General features: G+C 46.3%; 5 protein-coding genes across 5 annotated transcripts, besides 2 other annotated features; 2 read left to right on the top strand and 3 right to left on the bottom strand.

Moving 5' to 3' along the window:
• Positions 1–4,627: 4,627 nt before the first annotated feature.
• N7462_000396 (uncharacterized protein) lies at positions 4,628–5,054 on the bottom strand (the record flags this gene model as incomplete). The annotated part of the gene is made up of 2 exons (XM_057072122.1): positions 4,628–4,934; positions 4,987–5,054. 2 exons carry the CDS (start codon positions 5,052–5,054, stop codon positions 4,628–4,630), a joined length of 375 nt encoding a protein of 124 aa, XP_056938652.1.
• An 11,840-nt stretch (positions 5,055–16,894) lies between these two features.
• N7462_000397 (geranylgeranyl diphosphate synthase) lies at positions 16,895–17,709 on the bottom strand (the record flags this gene model as incomplete). Its single annotated transcript, XM_057072123.1, has 2 exons — positions 16,895–17,006; positions 17,384–17,709. The coding sequence occupies 2 exons, from the start codon at positions 17,707–17,709 to the stop codon at positions 16,895–16,897; spliced, it is 438 nt and encodes a 145-aa protein (XP_056938653.1).
• A 250-nt stretch (positions 17,710–17,959) lies between these two features.
• Positions 17,960–18,180: a sequence feature (Protein overlapping with rRNA (N7462_000398, KAJ5698393.1) was converted to a misc_feature.).
• Positions 18,181–18,275: 95 nt separating this feature from the next.
• Positions 18,276–18,351: a sequence feature (Protein overlapping with rRNA (N7462_000398, KAJ5698393.1) was converted to a misc_feature.).
• Positions 18,352–20,805: 2,454 nt separating this feature from the next.
• N7462_000399 (uncharacterized protein) lies at positions 20,806–22,872 on the bottom strand (the record flags this gene model as incomplete). Its single annotated transcript, XM_057072125.1, has 7 exons — positions 20,806–21,099; positions 21,156–21,326; positions 21,375–22,287; positions 22,347–22,381; positions 22,434–22,587; positions 22,646–22,747; positions 22,820–22,872. 7 exons carry the CDS (start codon positions 22,870–22,872, stop codon positions 20,806–20,808), a joined length of 1,722 nt encoding a protein of 573 aa, XP_056938655.1.
• Positions 22,873–23,164: 292 nt separating this feature from the next.
• On the top strand, positions 23,165–23,656 carry N7462_000400 (uncharacterized protein; the record flags this gene model as incomplete). The annotated part of the gene is made up of 1 exon (XM_057072126.1): positions 23,165–23,656. One exon carries the CDS (start codon positions 23,165–23,167, stop codon positions 23,654–23,656), a length of 492 nt encoding a protein of 163 aa, XP_056938656.1.
• Positions 23,657–23,890: 234 nt separating this feature from the next.
• Positions 23,891–26,909, top strand: N7462_000401 (uncharacterized protein; the record flags this gene model as incomplete). The annotated part of the gene is made up of 2 exons (XM_057072127.1): positions 23,891–23,932; positions 24,006–26,909. The coding sequence occupies 2 exons, from the start codon at positions 23,891–23,893 to the stop codon at positions 26,907–26,909; spliced, it is 2,946 nt and encodes a 981-aa protein (XP_056938657.1).
• Between the last annotated feature and the right edge of the window lie 311 nt (positions 26,910–27,220).

Raw genomic sequence — 27,220 nt, forward strand, 5'->3', positions numbered from 1 at the left:
TCTTACGGGGTTGGGACTATTTTTGGACTGATTTATATGGCACACCGCCGTTTTCCTTTGTATTTGAATTTCTATCCGCACAGCTGGCGTTGGAATAGCTCTTGCTTCCGCTGGAGGAAGCGCCTGCATAGCCATTATGCCCCTAGTTAGGCTGCATTAGGTTTATAGAGTTATTGATTGATTGATTGATTGATTGATTGATTGATTGCGGGGTCGCGCGACGGAGAATGAGAATCACCCGTTCTCACCCAGCTTTCGCACCCTGTGTATTAGGCACTCGCCCTACCCACTCCCAGTTTAGCCATACCAAAGTGGTAGACACCACTCAGTGAAGGTCGATAATCTTATTTTCCATTAGTCTACTTCACTCTACTCCTGGATCCGCCTGTTACATACGACCACAGGGTGTGGAGAACAGGGCTTCCCGTCCGCTCAGCCGTACTTAAGCCACACGCCGGCAGGTTAGTAGTTGGGTGGGTGACCACCAGCGAATCCCTGCTGTTGTATGTTTTTGCCTTCTTTTTCTGGCCATACTGGGATTGTTCGGAGAGGCTTAATTGATTCTCCATCGACAGACTAGGTACATACAAGATAGTCATGTCGTTGCTATCAGGCGGTGGGCTAAAGCAGTCCCTAGAAATCCGGTACCTCTGGTCATTACGATGGACCTATTGTTACAAAATTGCCACATCTTTCTCCTCATAGAACTTGAGTCTACAGTGAGAAGAGATAGGAGTGATACTAATCGTTGAACGCCTCTGTGCAGGTGGTAGAGGACAGATATATTTGAAGATTGCTTCTGGAAAAAGGATTACGGTTGCTGAATTGAAGTTGCTTGTAGTATTGCGTATATTATTGGATCTCTGAGTCTTAAGATATAACAGGGTAATCCTGAAATTATTTCCCGGGAGGGATGTCACGATACGTGCATTCAAATGTTGCAAGTTAGCTCCATCTGGATACTGCCGGAATTTCTTGAATCAATCTGCAGGAATCTATGTAGATACGCATGTGGTCATATGCATATGCTGAGATTTACCGCGAAATTACCTTCAATAACTTGAAGTGATTGCAAGTCAATGCTAGGGGCTATTTACACTGCGTAGTATTACTAGTCTCATCTCCAATGGTTGATAATCGACGATGAAACTCCTGGCTTACGATTCAAATGTTGCATTTCACTCATTTCATTTTTGCTGTGATCACAATTCTTTTCCTTTCCCACAAAATGGAGATCGGGTGTCAAGCTACAGGTATTCAGTCAGACTCATCTCTACAAAGCTTAAATGTCGGCTCAGTTTTATCTTTGAAGTAGTTCCATTTGTGTTATTCTCCTAGGCAGTAAATTTGATATATCTGATCACCCAAGCTTCCTGGCCAGAATATGACACAGGCATGGTGACTGAAGATGATCAACAGATCAACATACGTATGCTACATGTTATGAAGCTTTGCAGCCTCATCTTCATCCCTCACCGATGTAGAGTTAGGCTACGCAGAGTTGAGACACCAGTGTCAGTGAAAAGAGCTCCACTTCATCCCAGAGAGCCCTTGGTGACCTACCGTCCGAGCATTTTATGCAAAGGATCTTTGAGCTAAGTAAAGGCTTATCAATATGTCAACTAGTAGGACGCGAGTCGCCTAAAGGTTTACCTTAAAAGCAAGTGGGGTTGATGCTAAATAGGCACAATCTGTGGATCTGTATCTCCCACATAGCCTGGCCCGGGCTTAATCGGGTTCCTTGCATTGATTCAATAATCCTTGTCTTTTTCGATTTTGAACCCCGCGCCTATTATATACTTCATTTACATGGGTTCTGTTTTAATTCCACACATCGGCTAGGATTCTGTCTTTGTCGATTATCAACTTGCATGACTCCGAGCTTATGATTGCAAGACTTGCTCAGTGTCAGTGGTAAGCTTGAGTAGATCTGATAAGAGCCGGCCCGTATACTATATACTAGGAAATGATTGGTCGCCATTTTAAATAAATGCCTGGATTCCAATTGTAACACGCCTCTAATAAAGGAGCTTGGATCTATGCAATATTGAGGCGGTCATTTCAGGCAGCTTTTGGATCTATATCATCTAAATCTGCGGGTAGTAATATAGATATTGTTTAGAGAATCTCAACTGATAAGCCACATACTACGGCAAGGTTAGCCACAATTAGAATCTAGATAGGAGTCTCGGCTATTCTAGGGGTACCTATAAGGGGTATACGTCATAGGCAGCGTGTAAAGGATTCCGCATAGAATACTTCTATAGCTCCCTAATTACCTTACCCCTCCTACCCCGCTTGACATTTCATGTAGCAAAGAGGATGAAACGCATTGTGAACGACTGAGAGCGTGCTCTCGCTTGCTCGAATCAAAAAGGAGACCCGTACCTCATTGAGCCAAAATAAATCTCGGACACGCTCTATATGAAGGTGGATCGACAACCTCCCCAAAGAACTTATTACCTTTTCCCAGACCCTACTATGAAGATCCATGTTAAATGGGCAATTCTTGGGTCACTGAGACAATACTTATAATAATCGATGATCAAGTAAGATAAGCAATCGATGTGTGGATACCTGCGCGTGGCGGAAGCACAATTTCTTTACACGGCAACAATCAACTACAATAGTCAGATTCAAGAAATGCTAAACTCCCAGATTGGTGATTTTCGGCCTTTCAAGGGCTCGTATGGGCCCCAAGGCAATGGTTCTGTATTTGATGTTGAGTGTAAACTTCCAAGGTTATATAGAGCTAATGGATTCCTTCCAGCTTCCCTTAAATATGAACCATCCTAGTAGGATTAATACAAAGGATCCCCACTAGAATCGACTCGAAAAGTTAGATCTTCCCAATTTTGGCAACACTTGCTAGGTATTCTAACGTAGTTTCAATGCACATGAAGAGAAAGAAAAGAGGAAAATAAAAAATCATTTCATTGCACTACATTCAATTTCCGTTCTATTGACTTGATTTGATAAAGTACGAGGCCGAGAAAGATGCATAGAATTAGCTCGAATTCCGGATGTCCCCCCGGGTGTAGTTGAGCTGCAAGAATTAATGCCCTCTTGTGGTGTTTAGAGAATTTGTGGGATAGATATAATAGGCCTCCTCCATATCGGCAATCGCAGTAGCCCTGATTTAGTCGCAATACTAAAATGTCAGTTATGAAGTGATAATTATAAAACTTATAATTTTTGTGACTATTCAACTTACACCTAGAATCGTCAGCCAACACTACTAGGCACTAATCTATATACCTCACGTCTCTTACTGTACAATGCCTGCCTATTGACTAAGATATCACAAGGCTTCACGTAGAATCGACACCTCAACCTTGTTCTGAATAGCGTGTTTTATATTAGGGTCTGGAAGTTCAAGTCGAAGAATTTAGAGGTAAATCTGTTATCGATTATTACTATACATAGGGGCCAACATTGATCCATCCTCAACTAGAATATAATTACACGGGACAAGACCCGTATGATAATATCGATAACGTAGTTGACGGTAGATCTCAGTATCAGAGTTGAGGGCTACGTCAACTTCAGGCACGTATGGCAGAGCGAACGTTCGCTCGCTTTGAGGGTTTAGGGAAAAGACAAGAAAAAAACACAAAAACATACAACAGTCAGGATTCGCTGGTGGTCACCCACCCAACTACTAACTGACCGGCGTGTGGCTTAAGTACGGCTGAGCGGACGGGAAGCCCTGTTCTCCACACCCTGTGGTCGTATGTATTAGGATTTGCCTTAAAGCAGAATATGTGTAGAGCAAATTAATAGAATTGAACCCGCGTTACTCTACTAGGGTTGTTTCTTACTACTTATTGCAGTGGGGAAACGGCCAACACTAGGGAGGTCTCTGATTAGAGGATATCTTTCTAGTACACAGACTTTACAGGATATAGCTTCGCATCTCCGATAGGGAGAGAATCAACTTTCACACTCTCTTCGCTTCATCTGCTTCTGCTTTCCCTTTGGGAGGCTTCCTCTATCGTGGTATGTGGTGGTTTGTTGGTCTGTTCGCCGACCTATCTCATCCTGCCTGTATTCTCAGGCTTGCCGTAGAGCGCCCTGGTTCAGTGGGGAGGCTGCCTAGCGTGCTAGGGCGTAGGATTCTAGGAAGTCGAGCTTATCGATATAGTTATATCCTAGGCGAGCTTGCGCCTCGATTAAGCGACCATATGAACGCTTTAATATAGCAAACACCCGATATTGAGAGGCTGTAGAAGATGTGACGAATGCGGTAGTATATAGAGGGGTATAATATTGTTTTGCTAGCAGATTTGATCGAATTGTAGTGTTGAATAACTACTATAGCTGTCTAATCATCTAGGCGAGTGTTATTGCATCTAACATAGTGTTAGTATCAAAGGCAAATCGATTGAGAAAAGTCAAAAATAAGCACTGTGGTTAGGATATGCAATACAAACAACAACTTGTACTTCCGTATAATTTTAACTAGGATATACATTACGATAATAATATCTAGGTTGGTAAATATTAGCGTGTCTACCTACTCTACAACTTACTAAGGAGGGGCATTGGCCACATTGAAGACTCACTTATTGTTGCGGCGTTTTGCTTTCCGTCGACGCCGCCCTTGTCCTGGCTGGGGCACAATCTGCTAGGATTGCTGATCGGGCGTGGGGCGATCAGCCTGGAAGAATGCCGCGAGGGCGGGGGAGTACTGAAATGCCAGTCTGACGAGACCGGCGCAGACAGCGTCGACGAAGTCCTTGAGCGGGCATAAGAGGATTTCGACGAGCCTCATGACCGTCCAGAGCTCGATGATCTTCCACCCCACCGCGTTCATAGCCGCCCGGCCCTTCTCGGCCCCAACCTTGACGAGCTCAGCGAGCCAACCGTCATCGCCATCGTTACGCTTGGCCGCTTTGACGAACTCTTCGGCGGAGACCAGGGGCGGAGGCGGGCTATGTCTATCTATTAACCCTATCCCTGGAAAAATACAACAGTACAGCTTACAGTGTGCTGAGGCGGGGGGGGGGGGGGGGGAGGCAGGCGAAAGCAATAGGCTTGGACCAGGCGACCATAGTGTGCTTGGTGTGAGGGTGCTCGGTGGTTGCTGTAGATTAACATTCTGGAAATTTTCAATCCTAGTGAAAAGATTCGAAGCTATGTTTTTCGATGGCAGTAGCTACTGGACTCTTGTAGAAGAAAATGGGGAAAGAACGTGGGTAATTCATGATCCTGTGGTTGAATACACAGATTTGAAGTGACGTCAAGCATCACCAGATTTCTGCATAGAATCTTAGTAATGTTCAGCAAGTCAGGCTGATAGAACAGATGATTTCTGTGAAATGTGTGTTGATTGGAAAGAGACTCTGATCTGGCACTACCTAACATGAAGGCCGCAAGCGCTAGGTCACCTGACCTAACAGAGGCAATTCAACTTGAAAAGTAAAGTGTTCGAGATTAGGTGTTAGGTAGTCCATTACATAAGTGCGAATCCACGTGATTCGTACTTCGATATCTTCGGGGCCTAAACCCCAAGACTTAGGAAGAATCCAAGACTTTACGTACTAATCACGCTTCAATGGTAGCAACCCTAGAGCAGAAAATTTTTTCTGCAGTGTAATACGTCCTTCCGAAGGTCCTTCAGGAAGCCCGTTAAAAGTCTTCATTCCCTGTTGTTAGTCTGTTATTTTTTCGTGTTCGTGATTCGTCGTTTCGGTTGCGGTTGTGAACCACGGACCCCGCTAGTTCCACCCTATCAGAACGGCGGTCGTACCCGCGGATCTGCGACGATCCTGTTATTCCGTGTTAGTGTTTTATCCTTTTCGTCCTTCCGATCGTGTTTACGATCCCCGATACGCATTCCCTACGAGCCTTGCGCCCTCGTTGAGTAGCGGTTATATACCCCTTATTGAGTAGTAACCCGACGCGGAAGGCGCGTCCGAATAACGACATCTATTCCCCCGAACCGCTAGCAGCACTCGTTAGGTTCCTAACTAGCAACCTTTTTTGCTAGAAACCTAGCCCCTATACGCATAGATCCTAACCTTCTATAATTTATCTCCTATTTCCTAGTTATTAGCGAGAGCGCCGGTCGTACTCGACGTTCAGGTCCTGCTGTAGTGCTATACCTACTAGATTAGGTTATAGACACTTCGACCTTACGGAAAGCTATTAATACCTTCGTCGCTAAACACGCGGAAAGTATAGGCGTAACCGACAAATCTTAGAAGCAACTATCTTCTACCCCTACACCTAGGATATCCTTAAGTTCGACTCGACTATCGGAAACTCCCACGACACCTTAGGACGCTACCCCTACCACGGTAGCCGCCCCCCGTGCCTAACAGTAGGTAGAACGTAAAGTTAGCGCGCGTCCTCTTGTAATACGCCCGCGCTCCGTAACAGAGTCTGCGCTTATAGAACGATTCCCCGATAATATTAACGCTAGTCGGGCGACAGTACCGCCGCCGCCGCCGCCGTCGAATTAGTCGAATCTCTATTAGCGCCTAGCAGATAATCTCTATAAAACCCCCTATTAGTCTAAAGGCGGCCGTTAACCCCTGAGACCTATACCCCTATAAGCCCTACTATCCTTGCATTAATCGGAAGTATCGTATTAATCCCTACACGGGCTACTAAACCAGCCTATCGGTAGCACGTTCGGTACTTAGCTAACCCCCTAGCAGTACGGTTACGGTGCTCCGTATCAGGATAGACGTTACGGAGGATTTCTATATACGCTGTTCGTAGCGCAATTTCTAGGTCCGTCGTATCCGCCTCTACTACCGCCGCCCGGTCAGGCGTATCCTTATACCCTACCACCGACGGTTAGAGCTAGGCTGGATAATATACGACGTTAAATAGAATAAATGCGAAATAATATTACCGCTATAGCTGCTAGAGCTAATAGACGCCCGCAGCGTCGTGGCCGTCGTGACCCCTCCTTATCGCCGAGCAATAGGAGCTCGGACGAGGATAAGGCCCGAAGCCGTTATTATCGTTACACACGTTCTCGATCGCGCGAGGCTCCTAGATTACGCATATCTATATCGCGTTCGTGCTCTCGCGACAAGTTCCGCGATCGAGACGTTGGCTATTTCGAACTAGATAACACTAAACCCTTCCTGGAGATTTGCGATAAACAGCGGGTCTACTATAATATTTATAGCTTTATACGTGCCGCGAGGCTCGCTGAAGTGAATATTAAACCGTTATCGATAAGACACCGCTTCCCCTAGTGCTTTTTGGGCAAAGCCGCGATATAGTATAAACAAAGTGTATCCGACTTAGAGCGATTATCCCTAATACACGCTTCGGATATAGATACGTAGTATAACGCTCTACGTGAACGCTTTAGTATGCCCGTTACTAAAGCCCGTAATCTCTATAATAAACTCGAGTATACACTATACGATATGTACGGTAAGGTAGACCTAGATAAATTTCTTTAAAAGGTTGTCGTATACGGCTAGGAGGCGCGAGAAGCGACAATAGAATATGCTTAGGCATAGGCTGCTTATAACAAACTCTCCGCGTTACTACAAGTCACGCTCACGCCCCTAACAGATACTACGACGATCACTGAATTCGTACGCTAGGTTAATACGCGCAAGAGTTAGTAGTTCGAATGCTATAAACGCCGAAACGTGAGTACCCCTATCCCTAGAAACCGGCTAGATCGAACTATACGGAACCGAGCGTAGGAACGATACCCTAAGGACGCTTCGCGAAATAATCGGTTCCGGTAAAAGGATCGCGCCCCGAGGGAAAGGGCCCTATTGAAGAATTCAAGCGGTAACAATATTAGGACACCGCGTGTCGCTACTAATTCGTACCGCCCCCGATACGATAAAGATCGCGATAAGCGAGCGGACCCCCCCTCGCCGTAGCGACTACCGCTGTCCCGATAGACGCGACGTTCGCGACCCTAACCGACTACGTGTATACTACGCTTAGGACGAGTCAGGCGACGAAGTTACCGACGAATCGTTATCTAAGGAAAACGACGTAACTTAGAATAAAGCTGAATCTAGTAGCGATAAAGCGGCGGCTTATACAGCGCAAGTAGTATATTCGACTGCGACCGCGGCTACTAGGACTAGTCGTAATTATAAGCTGTAGAGCACTATTACACTACTAGTTCGGCTAGACCTTACCCGCGATCCCGTTATTATAGTCTACGATACTAGCTGCGGTATAACCCTTATCGACCGGAAGGTGGTTACGGAGGAGATACCTAATACAGAAATAAAAATATTACCGGCGGTAATAATAGTGAAAGGTATCGGATCCCGTAGGCACGCTACCTCCGAGTATCTTGTTGTGTATTACTATATCGACGGTACGAGCGACGGACGCCTAGTCACCGCTCACTTCTAGCGCGAAATGCACGTTGTCGATAACCTTGCGCCTAGTGTACTTATAGGCATAGATATTATTACCCCTAAACGTATTAGTCTAGACATCGTTCGCAGACGCTTAATCTTCAATTATTACGATCGTATGATAGTTAATATCACACTCGTAGTACCTAAGAGACCTAAGGTGCCCTATGTTCGTGCTAAACAGCGTGCGGTAATACTAGCATATTCCGTTTCTATCGTGCCGGTAGATATATTAAGTACCGATAATACCCCTCTCTATAGCGATATGCTGTTTATTCCGTAGTACAATAAAGCTACCGAGTATATCGAGTATATCAGCGGCTTCTATACACAGACCTTAGAAATTAAGCCGGACGTAAGGATTGCGGTCCGCAATAACTCCGATAAGGATCTTGTACTAGCCCGTTATACCTATATTAGCTTCGTCGAGCCGTTCGATAAACGTAACGCGTATAATATCGCCGCGGATATTACGCCGAGTTATCCTATACTTACAGACAGTAACGATACTCTATACTCGTAATAGAACGGTGTTACAATATATACGGATAATAAATAATACCGTAAGAAGATTATCGATATTCTCGAAAGGTACGCGAACGTCTTTCAAGATAAACTAGGGCTTGCAAGAGTGCCTAATAATTAACGTATACGCGTGCCTCTTAAGGAGAATTAGCAGGCGGAGCGGCCCCCGACTAAGCTGTACCCCCTGTCGGCTAAGGACCGTGCGCTAGTCGATAACTGCTTCGATAAGCTTCACGCTTAGGGCCGCATGAAATAGAGCGACCGCGGAACCTAGTTCGGTTTTCTAGTATTCGTCGTCTAGCGAACCTTGAACACTAGCGAACGAAAACCTCGGGTCGTTGTAGATTTCCGAGGCCTAAACAAAATCTCGATACGCGATTTATATCCGCTACCTAGGCAGGAAGATATCGTCAATTTCGTGAGGGGGAGCTACTTACCTATCCGTCTTCGATACGTTACAGTTCTTCTATTAGTTCGGTGCGTATCCGAGCGATTAGTATAAACTTGCTGTAAATTCGCATCGTGGCCAAGAATTTTTTACAGTAGCACCGATAGGCTACTATAACAGCCCCCTATATGCGCAGAGACAGGCGGACCGCATTATACGCGGCCTATAAGAATTTATACGGGTCTACGTAGACGATTTCGTGCTGCGAGCGATAGGACTAAGCGAGCATCTAGTATACCTAGATCGCTTCCTATACACGCTAGCCGAGGCTAATATGACGGTCAGCCCTAAAAAATCCTTTATAGGATTCCCTAGTGTCCGCATGTTAGGCTACTTCGTGGACGGGTTAGGCCTTACTTCCTTGGAAGAAAGGGTGCAAGCGATACGGGATATCAAGGAACTAGCGACGCTATTAGACCTAGAGCATTTCCTCGGTGTCACGGGCTACCTTCGCGACAAGATTCCGAGATATACGGAAATAGCGGAGCCCCTCTAGCTTCGCAAGACTACACTCCTAAAGGAAGCCCCTGTCAAGGGACAGCAGCGAAAAAAATATGCTCGGCGCACGGAGTATACCCTTACCGACGCAGAACGAGTATCCTTTAACGCACTTAAGGATCTAATCTGCCGTCACTAAGTAGTCACGCATACGGACGTATCACGTATCCTATATATTGACCTTGATGCTTCGAAACGAGCATTCGGGGTGATAGTCTACTACCTCTAAGGAGACGAGTAGCTAGGGAAGGCGCTACCCCTACGCATACGGGTACAGCTAATTCTATACCTTAGTAAGCTAGCGTCACTAGCTAAATCCCGGTATTACTTATCTAAGCAGGAGGTCGCCTGTCTCGTATAGGCTATACGAAAAATTCGTTACCTAATTGAAAATATAGAGAAACCTGTGGTAGTCTATACAGATCACGCATCTACTCGTAGAATCGCGAACCACACTTACCTTAGATCGTCAGCGACAGATAAACTTAATCGTCGACTAATCCGTGCTTCCTAGTACCTTAGCTAGTTTACGCTGGATATCCGGTATCGCCTAGGAAAATCGAACCTGGTAGCGGATAGACTGTCACGCTTGCCCTCTATACAGGCGCCGGACCCTAGCTCTAATATGCTAGAGGAAGTAATCGACGTATACGCGGTTCAGGCGGAGGAGGCACTATGCTTCACCGCTTGCTTCCTCGATATAGATCCGGATTATGCGGACGTATTACGACGTGGTTACTAAGTGGATCTAGTGATAGCGCGGATCTAGAGAAACGCGGATAACAATGCAATCGCAGCCTAGTTTAGGCGTCGCGATGAACTGCTATGGTTCATAGACCCCTCTATAGCTAGCGCGGAAAGATTGTGTATTCTACGCACTATAGTACGCGATATCTTCGAAGAGTACCACGACGCCTAGAATTATCTCGGATTTTATCGTGCCTATTATCAGATACGTACATCCTACTATATTCGTAGCCTCGCTAGATAGCTACGCAAATATATCGCCTATTGTCCTAAATACCTGACACATCAGACTATGAGATACCCGCGCTATGGTAAGCTCTACCTATTATATTCGCTCCCGATACCCTTCTATATACTCGGAATAGATTTCGTGGTAGCGTTGCCTAAATCTGCTGCGGGCAATATAGTCTGTCTGTTAATTACCTGCAAGTTTTCTAAGCGTATCGCTCTACTCCCTAGACGTGACTAGGACACAGCGGAGATCTAGGCAGTCCGCATTTTAGGCTATCTTTCAGTCGCTAGATAGGGAGTCCCACGCGAGATCGTGTGCGACAGGGACCCTAAATTTATAGAAGAAGTCTTTAAACGGCTGTAGACACGCCTAGCTACTAAGATACGTATAGGCGCAGCGTAGCACCTACAGACGGATAGATAAAGCGAACGTACAAACTAGGAAATTGAGATCGCAATTCGCTTCGCGGTTAACGACGCACGATATAGAGACTAGGAGGACGCCCTACTAGCGATTATCCGTACTCATAACGCCTCTCCTACGGCCGCTACTAGTAGGAGTCCGGACGAGATTATTTATAGGTTCTAGCCCTTCTCGCTGATTCCGCCCGCGATATCAAATCTGCCGGAAGAACGGATAATGAATCGCTTGGATACGAAGGATACACTTACGTATACGGAACTAGTTATAACGGAACGCTACAATGCTTCGCATAAATTATAGCAGCCGAGGGTCGGCGACTTAGTCTACGTTCAACTATATAAAGGCTACCAGCTAGCGTCTAAAATCCATTATAAATTCGGCGTATAACGCACGGGTCCTTTCAAAGTCACGGAAGCGTACCCGGGCGCGTGCCGTCTAGTATTGCTATCCTAATAGCGAATTTATCTAGTTATTTTAGTCGAATACTTAGAACCTTATCCCGGAGAAGATAAATTCGGACGGGAAGTCGAGATCTACCCGGACGAACCTACCGACGAGGCTAGTATATAGCCTACATTCGAAGCTATTATTACTAGCCGGACGACTTATAAAGGAAGACGTATATAATATCTTTTGCGTCGTCGCTGTATAGGGCCCGTATAGGACGAATAGTATATAGAGGCGGATATGCTTAGTCACCGCCCCGACTTGCTCGAGGCGTATGCCTCTTAAAATCCTCTACCTAAATATCCTTTATTATATATACCTCACATTTTGTTCACTCCTAATTATTTACCCTTACGTTACTTCTCTTACCTCCTACCTTATATTCACTTTATATTATCCTTCACTCTTAACCTTCCAACTTCCCCCTATTACTACCACTACCCCTTACCTACACCTATAACCTACCTTATCTATCTCTTACAATACCTACCGCGGCTAGCATTAACTAAGAGCAACATATCGCCTGAAAAGGCACCACGCAAACCTAGGAAGGCTAGTCTTATCCTGGATATGTCCCTTAACCGAGGGCAGATTAAGAAATCCCTGCAAGTATTATCAACTAAATATGAAGCGAATAAAGTCGCAAAAAATGTGAGGACTTCCTTCGATCCTACTAACTATATCTTATATCACCTATATAAAATCCTAGATATTAGCATTTCACCGAAACCCGTCGACAACCCGACCGCGTTCGCCCTAGTTACAACTCGGAGGCGGAAGAAGTGCTCTGACAATAATATTAACTTCGAGGCAAACGGGATATTGCGCGGGACACGACCGCCCCGCGGTAAAGGTGTCGCGGTTAAAGCCTTTAGTATTCGATAGATACCGGAGGTCTTCGAGCGCAACTTATTAACAGGCGCGTCTCTAAATTTCCTATACCTTACACGAACTAAGCGAGCACCGACACTAAGCACGATCCGCATCGGTGTAGTTACGATTCTATCAGGATAGGTTGAAGGACGAGACTACGATATCCTTGCTAAACTACGAAAAGTTAACGAACTACCCGCCCTTCCGGAATTATCTAATACCTCGGATAATACACAATATATTCGCTAACTAGTCGCGTATAAGATTATTATGTATATAGATACCGACCCGGAACGGAAAATCATCGTGCCTTCGCTAGATAGTGAACACTAGATAATAGAGCTCCAAGACGTGCCCGGTTTCCGCCCCTACTATGCGAATCCTCTAATATCGGGCGAAAATAGCGGTTTCGCGCCTAGCGAGCTCCGTGCCGGGCTACACGAAGAGCTATCCGGATTACCCTGGTCGCCCGAAGATCCGATGAAGCCGCGGAAGCGGGTAGAAAGGCCTACGCTGAAGATAATACCCGCTAAACAGCCTACGACTTCCGCGAATATAAGACCTTCGACTAGCGTACCTACGAAACGGCTACTTGATCCTAACTATACACCTGCGAAGAAGCGCACGCTACCTACGAATACCGAACGGAGAAGCATATATACTATCGTAGCGGAGAAACTTAGAGGCGCTGCTACGAACCCTGTAGCTGAAAGCACCCGTTCGATAGGAGTTAACGTATATACGATAATAGCGCTTACGCGTGAAATAACTACTGCGGTTACTAGGAATATGCTCGATTCCCTTAAATCTGTAGCGGTACACGCTGGCACTATAAATACCTACTGCAAGGATAATGCGATCTCCTAATATCGGGCAATAAAACTAATAGGAACCGACGAAGTCTTCGCGGAAATAGTTAAGAAATTTGCTGACGCTTCGATTGAATGCGTAAATATAATCGACTAACGAGTATCTAAGAATTAGCGCGGAGCGGCGCTGGCAAACTACGTCCTAGTTAACCTACAGTATCCGCTCCTCGCTACCAACCGCTCCTTCCGGTGTCCTGCTATCAGGGATATACACGAATTTATACGCCTAAACCCCCGTAACTTCGACGCCGCCTCGGTTATAGTGTTAGCCGCAGATAAGGAAGTCAATGCTAAAGAAAAGGAAGAGGATAACGAATCGGGGCCAGAGTTTCGCTAGGCTTAGGTTTACGTCTTCATATCTCTCGTGTAATTTATGCTGCCCGCGCAACTTATGTCGTTACACAATTCATATTCTTCATGCAATTCATATTTCCCACGCAATTCATGTTTCCCACGCAATTCATGTTTCCCACGTAATTCATGTTTCCTATGCAATTAGATTCTTCCGGCAGCGAGGACGCTGTCCTTTTTTTTTGCTGCAGGCATTGTTAGGTAGTCTATTACATAAGTGCGAATCCACGTGATTCGCACTTCGATATCTTCGGGGCCTAAACCCCAAGACTTAGGAAGAATCCAAGACTTTACGTACCAATCACGCTTCATTAGGTTTCTATAGTTGTCAGAAATTGGTTGTTGTCTGACGGCATAGGGTGACGTCAAAATGAATAGTTGATCAAAGGAAACTCCGAACGAGACCATCCCGATTCAACCGGTATCATCTTGGAAGCGTCCATTAGACATCTGGAGCACCATCACTGTCTATTATTCAACCCGTCGAGAGTCTGATCCTCTGCCAGTGAGGACGCCCCTGTAAAACAGCATGGCCTCGTCTTTTTTTGCTAGACTGATTGGCAGACCCTAAGAAACTAGCAGACTCCAAGAAATTGGCAAAACTCAGGAAACTACATCTTTCACTCCAACTAAGAGAAATGAAGTGGAAATTGCGCTCGAAAAATGCGGGAATCTCAACGCTTTACAACGCTATCGATATAATATTTCAAAGGAAGCAAGATATAAGAATAGCCTAATACTAATCCTACAATTTCTTGAAATAAAAGCTATTCTAAGAGATAAGTCCTAATAGGAGCACTATCTCTCTATAGAGCAGGACCTGGCCTCCCCCTTAGACTCGGACGACTCGGACGACTCAGAGGACTCGGATAACTTGGAATTCATCGAAAATCTACGTGCTGAGATAATTCACCTGAGACGGCGTTTATAGCTATATCGGAGTGAATTTGTCGGGGCTGTGAAACGAGGCCTAGATCTTTGTCGATCAGATCCTAATTAGTATATATATCGAGTTCTCGTTGCCGATTGTATAGGGCGACAAGGATGTTGCTCACGGGATTATAGATGCTGTGTTAAGCGTCAATTTGATCTTGAAAGAAAACTCGAAGCTTATCACTGCACTATTGGATATAGGTATTGTTTTGAACAGATAGATAAATTTACCTCGCTTACAGACAAACAATTATCAACGGGATTTAAGATATTTAACCTCTCCGAACGAGCAAACTTTTCTTATAAGATTAAAATAGCTTCTATCTAGGGACTCTCCTCTGATAGTAACTATAGCATATTTGATAAAATCAAAAACCTATAGGAGCACAGGAGGGATGAAAGTGAAGAGCAAAAGAGGGATGGAAATAAAGAGTAAAGGAGTTTTTCTCTCTCTGAATAGGAGACTGACTTAACTTTGGAAGAAACTTGAGAGAGGGACTTTGACCTATGAAGGAAGGTTCTTATTCTGATAAATATTTCTCTTTTACTTTAGCAGATAAATAGCTGTCTAGCATAGTATTAAGGTTGCAATTTCAATAAAATGCCACGATACTATTAGTAGCCAGCAGGTGCTAATAGTCTTTGACCTCGGGCCTCTAGTATGCATGAATACATAGCAGTAACGCCGCATAGACGTACTTTCTAACTGCCATACAAAGCATCCTGCATTTATCCCGCACAAATCAGTCAGCCTTATATGTACATACCTTGAGCTGCCCCGACGCGTAGCGAGATATACGTGAAACGAGACGAGGGCGGGAGGGTTCTAAGAAGCGGGGTATGATAAGTGAAGGTAATGCCTGTTTCTGCCGCTTAATTTGACTTTCAAAAAATTGCTTATAATTAAATAAATTTCTTCGATCTATCACAGCATTAAAGCTATCGAAAAGATTAGTCTTGGACTCTAGGGGAATATGGTACTGAGAGGTTTAACAGGTATTACGGACAGTCCTCAGAGCCCGCCTAATCATTATGACGAGGTCGGTGTCCGGAGTATATAACGGTGATTAATAACAAATAAAGGCGCTGAATTAGCTAAGGAGCTCACGCTAGTATTCATACTGTTGAATTCCTTCCATAGCTGTGAGCTGTACGGGTCTGTACCTCATCTTTGCTGAGAATTTTCACTGCGCTGTTGGAGAAGAGATAGCTAGATCCAGACCAGACTGTTCTGGCAGCCAGAGTAGATCTATTTGTCAGGATCATTTAGCCTACAAAACAAATAAGGGGTGGACCAGGATCGAGCATTTTTCAGAGGAAAGTCCAGCCGAGAGGCCACGACAGCTTCAGGGAATTCAGGTAAAGGGCTGAAGGGGCTGAAGTGGTAGGGCACCAGCAGGTGCATCACACCCAACAGACCGAAAACATCGCAGAAACAAAAACATACAACAGCAGGGATTCGCTGGTGGTCACCCACCCAACTACTAACCTGCCGGCGTGTGGCTTAAGTACGGCTGAGCGGACGGGAAGCCCTGTTCTCCACACCCTGTGGTCGTATGTATTAGAATTTGTCTGTAAGCAGAATATGTATAGAATCAAGCAGCAGAAATGAACCTGCATCGCTCGACTAAAGTTCAAACGGTGAGGACTGTGTAACGGGAACCTGGCAACTGTTTGTTTCATAATATTTTACAAGTTGTTTTATAGCAATATCTACCAGTACCTAGTCTTAGGCCCAACTTGCTTCCTAAGACAAATTCGCCCGGAGGTAGCGTCAATATCACTAGTAAGTACTACTAGAGCTTTCTAATCTAGGTCATCTCATTGGACTAGAGCCTTGAGACTCTACAGGCCTTCAAGGTTGGATTTCAAGGTGGCTGGATTTTTGAATCTATGCAAGAAACCTGGAATTCGCCTTCCTATTGGTGGGATTTTGATTCAAGATAGCCAAAGAGTGATAATCTGAATAGAATAAAGTATATATATAATGATCCCGAAATATAGTAAACACATGAAAAACTATGATAGACTGAAAGTAAACTTCTTGATGTCGAGGTCTCCCCAGTAATTACCACTTGAAGCTATAGAGTTCCCAATGAATTCTAAATAGTTTCCATTTAACGCCTAGATGTAGTATCTGTCATTATTATCACTGAGGTTGTGGTTTCCAAGATTCTCGCGTCTCTTATATTAGCAAGGCAAATCTTCGCTCATAATATTGGAAGCTTCCAGTAGATCGAATATAGTCAACTTCGCGTTCTTTGACAGTATTATTCTTATTGTGCTGTCTTAGCATACTGTATAGCACTTGATTCTCTGGCTGTGCGTGAAAGTTATGAAAAATTGGAACAGAAAATTTACCCTCTATAATATCGCCGCGGAAATCTTTGTTCGCGGTGGAGGTAGTGCTCTGTAGGCTCTGGTAATTATCCCAGATTTGGAATAGAATTGGTGACAGGAAGCCTGGTTTATCGGAGTTGAAAAGGTGAAGTCCATTCTCATGAGGGAATTAATGATAAGCTAGTAGTGACGATATCATCACGTGGTAACAAGAATTCCTAGTATCTCAACGAGAGAAATAAAAGCATTTTTTCCCTTTAGCCGCTGGCTTGGTACTCTCAGCTAGCATTGGCCGGATTGCGAGGCGAAGAAAACCTCTATTATTGTCTAAAACTATCTGAATAAATTCCTCCAGTGAAGCTCTATCCCTTGTCCGCGATGCAAGTTTATGAGCTCATCAATGAAGATGGAGAATGCATGTGGACTGAGGAGACTTTCGAGCTCTCTCTGAGCAACAAAGTATGCAGAGTTGGCCGAATTTACTATTTGGGATACTCCGAAGATATGATGTTCCACGGGAGCGCCCCGGCGTAGCTGGGATGAGTCTTGAATATCATCAATACTAAATTTAGCAGATGAGAGAGCAGAACGCGCCAGGTTACCTGGAATTAAAAACACAGGGCCACGAAGTGCAATTTGAACCCAGTCATTTCCAGCCATTCAATGTTTGATAGGTTACGGTCTACGGGTCCACAGTAGATATATATTACCTGCCGCACTTGCCCAACATCAAGTCCAAGTTATAGCTCCTATTCGGATAGTTCAATGATCTATAATCAAGCGATCATAGATGCCATATTTGGGAAAGGCGGCGATGTCTTCGTATTTTACCACGGTATCTGTTGTAAGTAAGGTGTTCATAGATTATCTTGATATGTGGTGAGAGACAACCCAGTAAAGCAGCGCAGGTTCATTTTTGCTTTTTTGCTTTATACATATTCTGCTTACAGAAAATCTCTAATACATACGACCACAGGGTGTGGAGAACAGGGCTTCCCGTCCGCTCAGCCGTACTTAAGCCACACGCCGGCAGGTTAGTAGTTGGGTGGGTGACCACCAGCGAATCCCTGCTGTTGTATGTTTTTTTATTTTTATTCCTGTTTCTATTGTTAATTCGCCTAGCCCAGTGGTCTGTGCATTTTGGTAAATTGGGTCCACTTAATTAGTCCAAGACCGCGGCGGTGGTAAAGCATTGGGAGTGGAGCATCAACATCCTCCAGGAAAACAGAGTGGCTGTTGATGCCATCCTTCTGCGACCGAAATAGCACGCGCCAGCTCCATATCCGAAGGTTGAGGGCGCATGCTGTCGGGTAGTAGCTGAACTCTGGTCGCGAAAGAGCCTCTTCTGGACCAGCTAAGGATCAAAAATCAGTTTATGGGCTCGTAGGCTATGGGCTCCTATGCTTGTTAGCATATGGGCTCATGGTGTTACTACAAAGGCTTAGCGGGTTGTTCAGAAAAGCTTTTACAACGCAAAGGCTCCTTGCGATGCGGGGATATGTGGTGGAGCCACTAGTGTCAAAGCTTATTGTGTAGCTTGCCTGTAGTAGGCAGTTCGGTAACGATGATGGCTGTTGCTCGATTTCGGCACTACAGGCATTCTGACTCGGCACCAGCTGAGAGTGGGAAATAGTTGTCGAGAGAAGAAGGTGTGAGAGGAACCAGAGACGGCTCTGTTGAGAGAGTGTGCGTCGATGAGCCAATCTGGGGGGAAAGAACGGGCAGAAAGCAGCGGCGGTAATCCCGTGATTACCTGCCAATACATAAGACACTTGATGTGCCTGACAAGTCTCAATAATCAGTTTATCCCTAAATTGAGACAGTGGAAGTCCATATTGCTTCGAGAGTCTGGTTTCACCTTTCAGCATTCTTATTATCAAGCCGTGAAGCAGGGAAGTGGCTTCGGGCGGGAACTAGCCGCTTGAATATGAAGAACGGTGTGATATACAAGGCTACCCTACTGTCTATAGCAACTCAGACATCATTTTGCTGTTACTGCTATCTTGACGTGCTCTCTAATTACATTCCGCAACCCCCTGAGGCGTTCCTGGTTCGCAGACAGCGAACGTCTCTGACCCCAGTTCACTAGCTTATCTAAAACTAGGCTACTGTAACTGCTCTACGCCGCTATACATTGCGGCATCTATGTGCTTTGTCGATGCCGTTATGCTATTCATAAGATACGCAGCAAACCTACATATTATAGATTAAAACGGGGAAATGCCACCATATATGGCGGTCTTGAGCAAGATGAAATGCTTGGTCTCTATGCTGATCAAAATGGGTGCATCAGTAAATGCTAAGGACGGTCATGGCCGAACCCCAATTCGATAGTCTTTGGAGTCTGGTGGTATCGATATGGTAGATGCTCTTTTCAAAGCAGGTGCGAGTATTGATTGCATTGATTCGTCAGTCGTCGATCTAATATCCCGAGCTTTGGAATATAGACACTAATTACGGACGGACCGCACTGCTGCCACCGGATATTATTGACTCGGGAAACGAGCATACTTTTGATTATCAACATAACTGGCCATACCGTTACTATTATTAGATAGATCCAGATGACGAACAAGAGGAGTGTAAGCGTGTGATCGAATAATTCCTCGCAGGGAGAACAGACGTGAATACGCGAGACCCCTTCAGTCGCGCCATACTGCATCAAGCAGCCTTTCAAAATTGCACTGAGTTAGTCAAGTTCCGTCTCAAAAGAGGAGCCGACCCCACGGCGAAAGATTCATTCTGTCAAATTCCCCTTTATATAGCATGCAGTGATAATTGGGGTTCTAGTAGAGTTGTTTTCGAGATATTTCTTAAAGCGGGCTGAGATCCCAATTCCAGGGGCAAAACCGGTAATACACCTCTATGAATAGCTGTGCACAGTTCATACACCGTCGGGGTTCGTATTCTTAGACGGGAGAGACAGGCAGACCTTCTTGCGAGAAATAACCGTGGCAATACCCCCTTCCACGAAGGGGTTAGTATCGCAATGAGTGACAAGCAGACCATTAGGCAGCTACGGAGAGCCTATATCGATCCTGACTTGGTAAATAGTGATGGTAAAGTTGTTTGGGGTTTCGCTCAGCAAGACCCAGAATAGGAAGACTATCTCATCGATGCCTTATCGCGTGAGCTGCCCGAAGAAGAAGAGTTAGAGAGCAAGTCTACGTCTTCAGTTGCTACTTCGGGTGACGGGTCGGGGGGAAGAGGATTCCGAGAGTGAGACTTTTGAAAATAAAGGAGACTAGCGAGATTATCTCCTTTTCTCTGCTCTCTAAGGGTTGACATACCATACAAACAAGAACCAGCATACCACCGAAGCCAACACTCTGGATTCAGTCTCCAGTAAACCAAATTCTCACCCAATCTATGTACTAGAATATCGCAGAATACTTCGGCTTATTAGGGTTCTCCTTATTCTCAATCTGTGACTAAGCTTTTGCTTAAGATTTTAAATGTTCTCTCAAAACGAATCCAAGCTCCTCTGGCCCCCCTGAAGAGATCATACAAATTAGTCCACGCTCCTCCAGGCTCCGAAATGCTTTTTTTGGGAGAAAAAATCCAAAGCTGGAAATGTTCGCCGATGCCCAGGCTATGACTATCCGGCTCTCTACTATTAGCTACTCCAGGATTGCTTGTTTCTCTAAGTCAGAGGGTTCAAAATCACATCCTATTGGCCGATCGAGTTGAAAGCCGAGGACTTCAACAATCATTGTCCAAAGTGAACCCGTTCTCTCACAATGAGATGTCCCAATCTCATTGAAGTCTTGAGATTTGCGTTTCCAGATGTATATCATTCGCGATATCGGACCGCTGAGACTTGGCAATCCACTTATGGTAGAAGAGAAAACAAGCACCTGTCGAGGGAACGGTCATTACGATCCAGATCCAGAATCGGGAAGCGTCTTCGAGCCATTCGTTGTTACTGAAGAATGGCATAGAGAGGAGTGTCTGCGTGAAAACGGTGAGTCTTGATTGATGGCATAGAGGCAAGCACGGACTGACGGCAAAGGTAGCACCTGGGAGGAAGAACATGGTGACGACAGCGATCTTTGAGGAAGTTAGAAAGCTCTGGAGCGGAGCAGATTTGTATTTTGAAAACATACCGTTCGCATGGCCACACTATCCCGCTTCATCTCCTGGGCTAGCGCGTGTGATGCCTTTGCCATTTGCCGGCCGAGATTTGTGTCCTCGTGCATTGCGCTGAGAATGGCTTGCATTGCCTGGCCATTCGCGACGAGGAGTCTGTCGCTGTTGATTTGAATTCTGTTGAAAAGCTACATGATTTAAGCATGAGTAATTTGATATCATTTAGATAGGCATACCAAGGCAAGATGATTGGTGATCTTTTTTTCCAGTTCCTCGGCAAAGTCATGCAATGCCTCGATCTGTGAAAGAACTTGACTAAATCCACGAGAAGCATTCTCGAAGCCATCCATACCGCCATTGTCAGTATCTCTCTCATGCAAAGACTCAAAATGAGTGGCCAGATCCATCACTATTGCCTGTGATGACTTGAGCTCTGATAGATACCGGTGCAAGTGTGCCGCGATTGCGTGGAGGGCACGATTAATGGTCGTCAACACGTCATCTGGTGTGGTATGCTGGGCACTCAGCCCTGCCTGGAGTTTCAGCTCGTAGGCGATGAGCTGCTCGTTGATACTATTCAGGGCGTTTGTCCACCATCTTATCACGCTGCTCAGATAGACCAGGTGCATAGCGTGCCCGTATCCTTGATACCTCGCGTAGGCTCGATCATTAATCACCTCTTCTATACGTTGCCGCGGCTCGAGTGCAACTTTCGGCCACCGTCCATGCATAAAGTCAAACGCCACAAAGGTCACGCGTTTTGAAGCCGGATCGATGCTTGTAAAGATCGCCACGCAGGAGCGCCGAATATCGAGGTTCATATTCGGGAGATGGAGCTTGTGAAAAGGATTCATTTGGTTTTGACTGGATTGTTCTTCTGGTGTATTCGTGGCGGGCGTGGGCGACTCGACTTGCACTCTGACAGGAAGAAAGTACCACAGATCCAGGCTCGTGGACGAGGCATTCACTGGCCTTCTGCGTGATCCTCTACCGTTGGGAAGATAGTGACGCGCGAGAGCAAAAATAAAGCTCAGAGGGATCTTTAGCCTGGTCGCAAGAGTCTCCAGACTGGGACCTGAGATTCGCAGTCTGTTGGCATCTTTTGGGATCTCTTCTCGTGGATTCAGGATCAGATGCTTGTGTATAAAACTGTGGGAGGTCAGTGATGGGCCCCGGTCGGTTGCGGTAGGGTTTAGTTTTCCACTTACAACAGCTCATGTGAGCCTTCCCCCTCGGTACGCCTCTGGTTGCCGTTAGAAATATCTGGCTCTGTATGTCTTCGTAGAGAGCTCTACCAGATTTTCGATGTCTTCCTCACTGATCAAGTCGACATTTGCGGCCGGTGATTTGGGTTGGTACCATGTATGCCGGATCAAAGTAGCACCAGAAAGTTGTGATCTCTGAAAGCCTTCAAACGACTGCGCGATTGCATTTGAATATTCTCTTGATCTTCCTCTTAGTTCAGAGTCTCATCATCAGGACAGCGGACGGGGAACAGCGAACGTACAGCTCGGGTGCATGGTTGGCTTCGTATATGGAGTCCATGCTTTCCGGGATGAAGAGGAGAGAGGCAGAAGAGGAGACACGCGAGGGACAAAACTGCCGAGCCCTGCAGGGATTAGATTATCACCTGTTTCCTCATTAATCTTAGTTGTATCCTGTATGCTCAAGGGGTGCCTACCACTGTAGCTCACTGTTTTGGTACGGGTAATACAGCCTCGTACTGTGGTCCATTTGCTGCAGTATGCCGCACCGACACCCTATAGAACAACTCGCTGGCAATTGGGCATGATCGTATCAGTCCGTGCGGGTTCGTTCCAGTCCAGCAACACCCGTGACGCATGGCGCGAAGATGCGTCCAAGCACTCACGCGGCGGGGAGCACGACAAAGGGCTGCGCCTCCGCGTTCCCTGAAATCTTGTTTTCTTTTTCTATTTCTTTTTTGTTTTGTTTTTTGTTTTCTCAACATCCTCAGTCCCTCCTGGATTCTCATCCACGTCTTCAATCTTCAGAACCGACTCGCAAAATGCGTGGCTCTCGACTTCGGAAGCCAAATACCCAGTCCTTTTTAAACCCATCTTGGATTCTTCCCTCGAACGACGGACAGGAGAACTTGGCCATCCTCGAGTCCAGTGCTTCTGAGACAACTTCAGTCAATCCGACCTCCAATCAACCAGGCGAGCATGTCTCGCCCCAAGACACTGCGCCCCCCGATCAGCCCGCTGACATGGCTGAGAAGCCAACCCCGGTCAACGGGAAAAGGAAAGCGCGCTACGCGAGACAGCACTCCTCCAAGTGGCTTGAGCATGATGCAGTTGCAGAGGTCACAACTTCGTTGGACAAGGCTGAGCAGCCACAGCCTCAACAAGCAGCCGCTGCGAGGATCGCATCCTCAACCAAAACACCACCGGCATCAATCTTCCGCCAGATGAACTGGCCTCGTCGCAGTCCCGGATATGACGCTCCGGCAATCTCACCCCCTGTTTCATCAACGTATAGTCCGAGCTACGGACAGTGATTTGCATCCCAAGGCCATCTCTGAGGCGTCACCCCTCCCTGTGCATGCATAAACCCTGCCCATTACCTGACCTAATAAATAGAAATGACCGCCGCAGAGCAGGACTAGTAAGATTCCAGTTGCCGCCGCCTCGTGCACCTGCTCTGAAATCAAAACAAACCTACCCTTCACGAACCGTTCGGTCATCTTGATTTCTTGATTTCGTGCACCATTTTAAACCCATCCCTTCCAATCATGGACAGTCAGAGGGAGCCCATCACTCCGAATATCACCCAGGTGCGGAAAGCACCCCAAAGCAGCAAACTTCTAAGGCATTTGAGAGATAGTATGGACTTTACCGAATCACGAGCCGTCGGAAGTTTCGCTAACCCTTGATCTAGGAATACGCAGCGACCGCGCAAAGAGTCACGACCATGTGTCCCCCCTGGCTGAATCTACCGCCGCGGGGACAGGTGCCAGGCTCACACGATATTCGTCGGCCCCTTCCCCCATCGAATCGCCCATCCAAAGCCCACCTCCACTGGAGAACTGCCAGGATTGGCTACCTCTACAATCCCCTCCTTCCAAACAATTCACCACCGGCCTTGCCAATTCGTCCGATCCCTCTAGTTCAACACAGAGATTTGACTCCCAAGATCTAGGTGAGCAACGGTCCGTACAGGAGATCCCTCTGACATTTGCGATCGATGTCTCCGGGAGCACAGCAGGAAGAATCCTGCGTCAGGAACAGAACGCAATTCTTGCGGTCGCTTCGAACTCAAAATCGCAGGACCTAGTGTCGCGGTCGACCGTTCTTCCTTGGTCTCACAGGAGCTACCCACCCAGAAGTATTGCCGGCGTTGAGAGTCTCACCTCTGGCGGGGGAACTTATCCAGGGACATTGTTGGGGGATCCCGCCTGTAAATCGCGACTCCAAGACTCTAGCCTGTGGTTCCTTCTGACAGACGGTTTTATTGAAGAACCTCTGGTTCAGAAATTTGCGAATGCTATACCGGAAGCCGGGATCCATGGCACCGCTTGCGTGATCATTCTGTTTGGCTACGCTCTTGCATCCCCGTTTGACTGCAATGTCTCGGTCGGAATGGCTGTGTTTGCAGTCGCTCCACATTGCATATTTTTGTTCCATGATGTGAGGACAGCCGTGGTATATGTTCTCCAGGCCAAAGGCTGCTTTGCCAATATGCTGCCTGAAGACAAGCGGTTCTCCCTATTTGGGAAATGGACAACATGGGAGAATCTTGTGACCATCACCTACGAGGATCTTTCGAACGTCCGAGTCCCAGCACCAACGAAGTTGGCTCGGGATACCGTTCTACTTCCCCTCGGACGACAGTTTGACCTGCAAGATATTTACAATGACACCGTCTCCGAGGCTGACAAGCTGACTTTACTCTCAGATTACTCTGCCTTGGATGTTGTCCTTCTGGCGGCAAGGACCAGGGGCAAAGGTGAACAAGTAAAAGAATGGATCTCGAAGTCCCGGTCTACAACAGACTCAAAGGATCCCATTTTCTTGCAACGTGACGATAAAGGCAGTGTAGCGAAAAACACCCTTCTTACACTTCTCGACAGAGTTGTGAACCCAGAGATGCTTGAGTCTCAACCAGATATTTTGTGGCAGACCCTCTATGCCTCAAACGAATTCTCAGCGGTTCTCCCGATCAAGTCAAAGCTCCGCAAACTACATTCGAATAACTGGAATCAGTTTGGATTGAAGATCGAAGTCGAATGTGACTTGCCCGAAAAGATGAATGCTGTATTTGATGATGTATTGACGACGATGAACAATCTCGACAAGTGTTCAATCTCTCCAAGCCTCCTGACACCAATGACATCACCCGTTCCAAGAGGACCTTTATCGAAGTCAGACGGGGGCTCTGTCAACGTCTGCAAGAGAAGCAGCCCTCTAAGCCCTAGAAACTACCTTCCGTCGGCATCCAAATCAGAAAATTCTCCAGCACATTCGACATTCAATCCTATCACCAATGAACTTCTCTTTCTCCCGGGATACAAAGGCAACAGAACCATTGACATGCACACATATTCTCCAAACTACCGGACCTGTCCCATCTGTGGGCAACGGAACTCCATCCAATGCCTTCTTTTGCAGACGACCCGCGAGCCTGACAACACCGTCCATTTCCCACAGATCAACAGTGGTGCCAGACACAAGTACCCAATGGTCTTGGGGAACTATCCGGAGACTGATATTATAATCCCCTTGACAGCCTGTGATGCTTGCGCCTTTATCTTACTCCAAGTTGGGGAACTCCCAAACGGCGAGCGTGTTGATGCTGCACTTCCATTGGTTTCGCTGCGGGAAGAAAATAATCGCTGTCAGTGGCTTCAAACCATCTCCAAGGTATACCAGCACCGATTTCACGAAAATATTACCCTCTTGGTCTTCCTCTCATCGCTTTGTTGCGGAATTGAGGACATTGTCGATACCGAATCGTCTTGTCCAAGCCTCCTGGAGTGCTTACAGTGGTGCTGCGAAGAAGTCAGCGGACTCCCCGGTGTACCGAAAACGGCCGGCATCACACCCATCGGCAGCCCAATGTTTGATTTTATCGACGATTCTGTATCTCTTAAAGATGCATTAGTCCTGGCATTCTGCGACTCTGAAAAACTCATCCAACAGTTGCCTTTCCTCGCCTACCCGATCGAAGGTTTCGTTGCCATAGTCCGCCTCGCCAGCCAAATAGAGGATATTGAGCCTTGCAGAATCGAGCTCTTTACATGGAAGAGGCTTCTCTACCACCTTTGCGAGCAGCATCTAGCCCTCAGGCAGCAAATTGGTCCCCAACAAGCCGATAAGAAGCTCCAAGAAATTCTCTTTGAGCCTTCAATTCCCTCACTTTCATCGGAGAGCAGCGTCACTACCAGCGCTGACAATTCGCCCATTTTATCCATATCCGTAGCTATTTTAGCCGATACATATCTCCTTTCCTGGTCCTCTGGTGTTGGGATTCAATTTCAGCGCATGGGAAATTACTTCAGGCCGATTGAGACAACGACTCATTACCATGCCGCCCTGGCTGTCTTCCTGCATACCATGCTGGACGTATCGACCGATTGTGAAGATTCTTCAGTTGATACGGAAGATTTCTTCACTAGTTTGCAGCAACGTGCTGATGGAGTGCGGCGGACGATTGGGGACACGTACAACGTGTTCGAGGAAGCAAAGCTTGTTGGGGGTTGCAACGTAGCGCGACTGATTGAGGAGGTATATAAGTCAGGTTCATTTTTTTAAATTTCGAGTTTATGGAGAATTTGACTGGGAGTTATGCTAGATATAATACATGCAACCAGGTATCGAACGCATAACACTCAAGATGACTATCGATAACAATTGGGGTACGATGACTACACCTAGAGCAAACACGGGAGGTCTACTGAACTCCGGGACACAAAGTACCTCAGTAGCCTAAGCACAGTTCTCGTCACTTCTCACTTTGCTTTGAGTGGCTATGATAGTAAAAAAAAAGAATTGGCAGGGGATTAGGGGGAAGGATTTTGCATCGCTCTTTGACTAGGCTTCGTGGACATGCGCTTGCACCCACA

The sequence above is a fragment of the Penicillium macrosclerotiorum genome, assembly GCF_028827735.1.
Source record: "Penicillium macrosclerotiorum strain IBT 26536 chromosome Unknown utg000001l_segment0_segment0, whole genome shotgun sequence".
In the NCBI taxonomy this organism is placed as follows: Eukaryota; Fungi; Ascomycota; class Eurotiomycetes; order Eurotiales; family Aspergillaceae; genus Penicillium; species Penicillium macrosclerotiorum.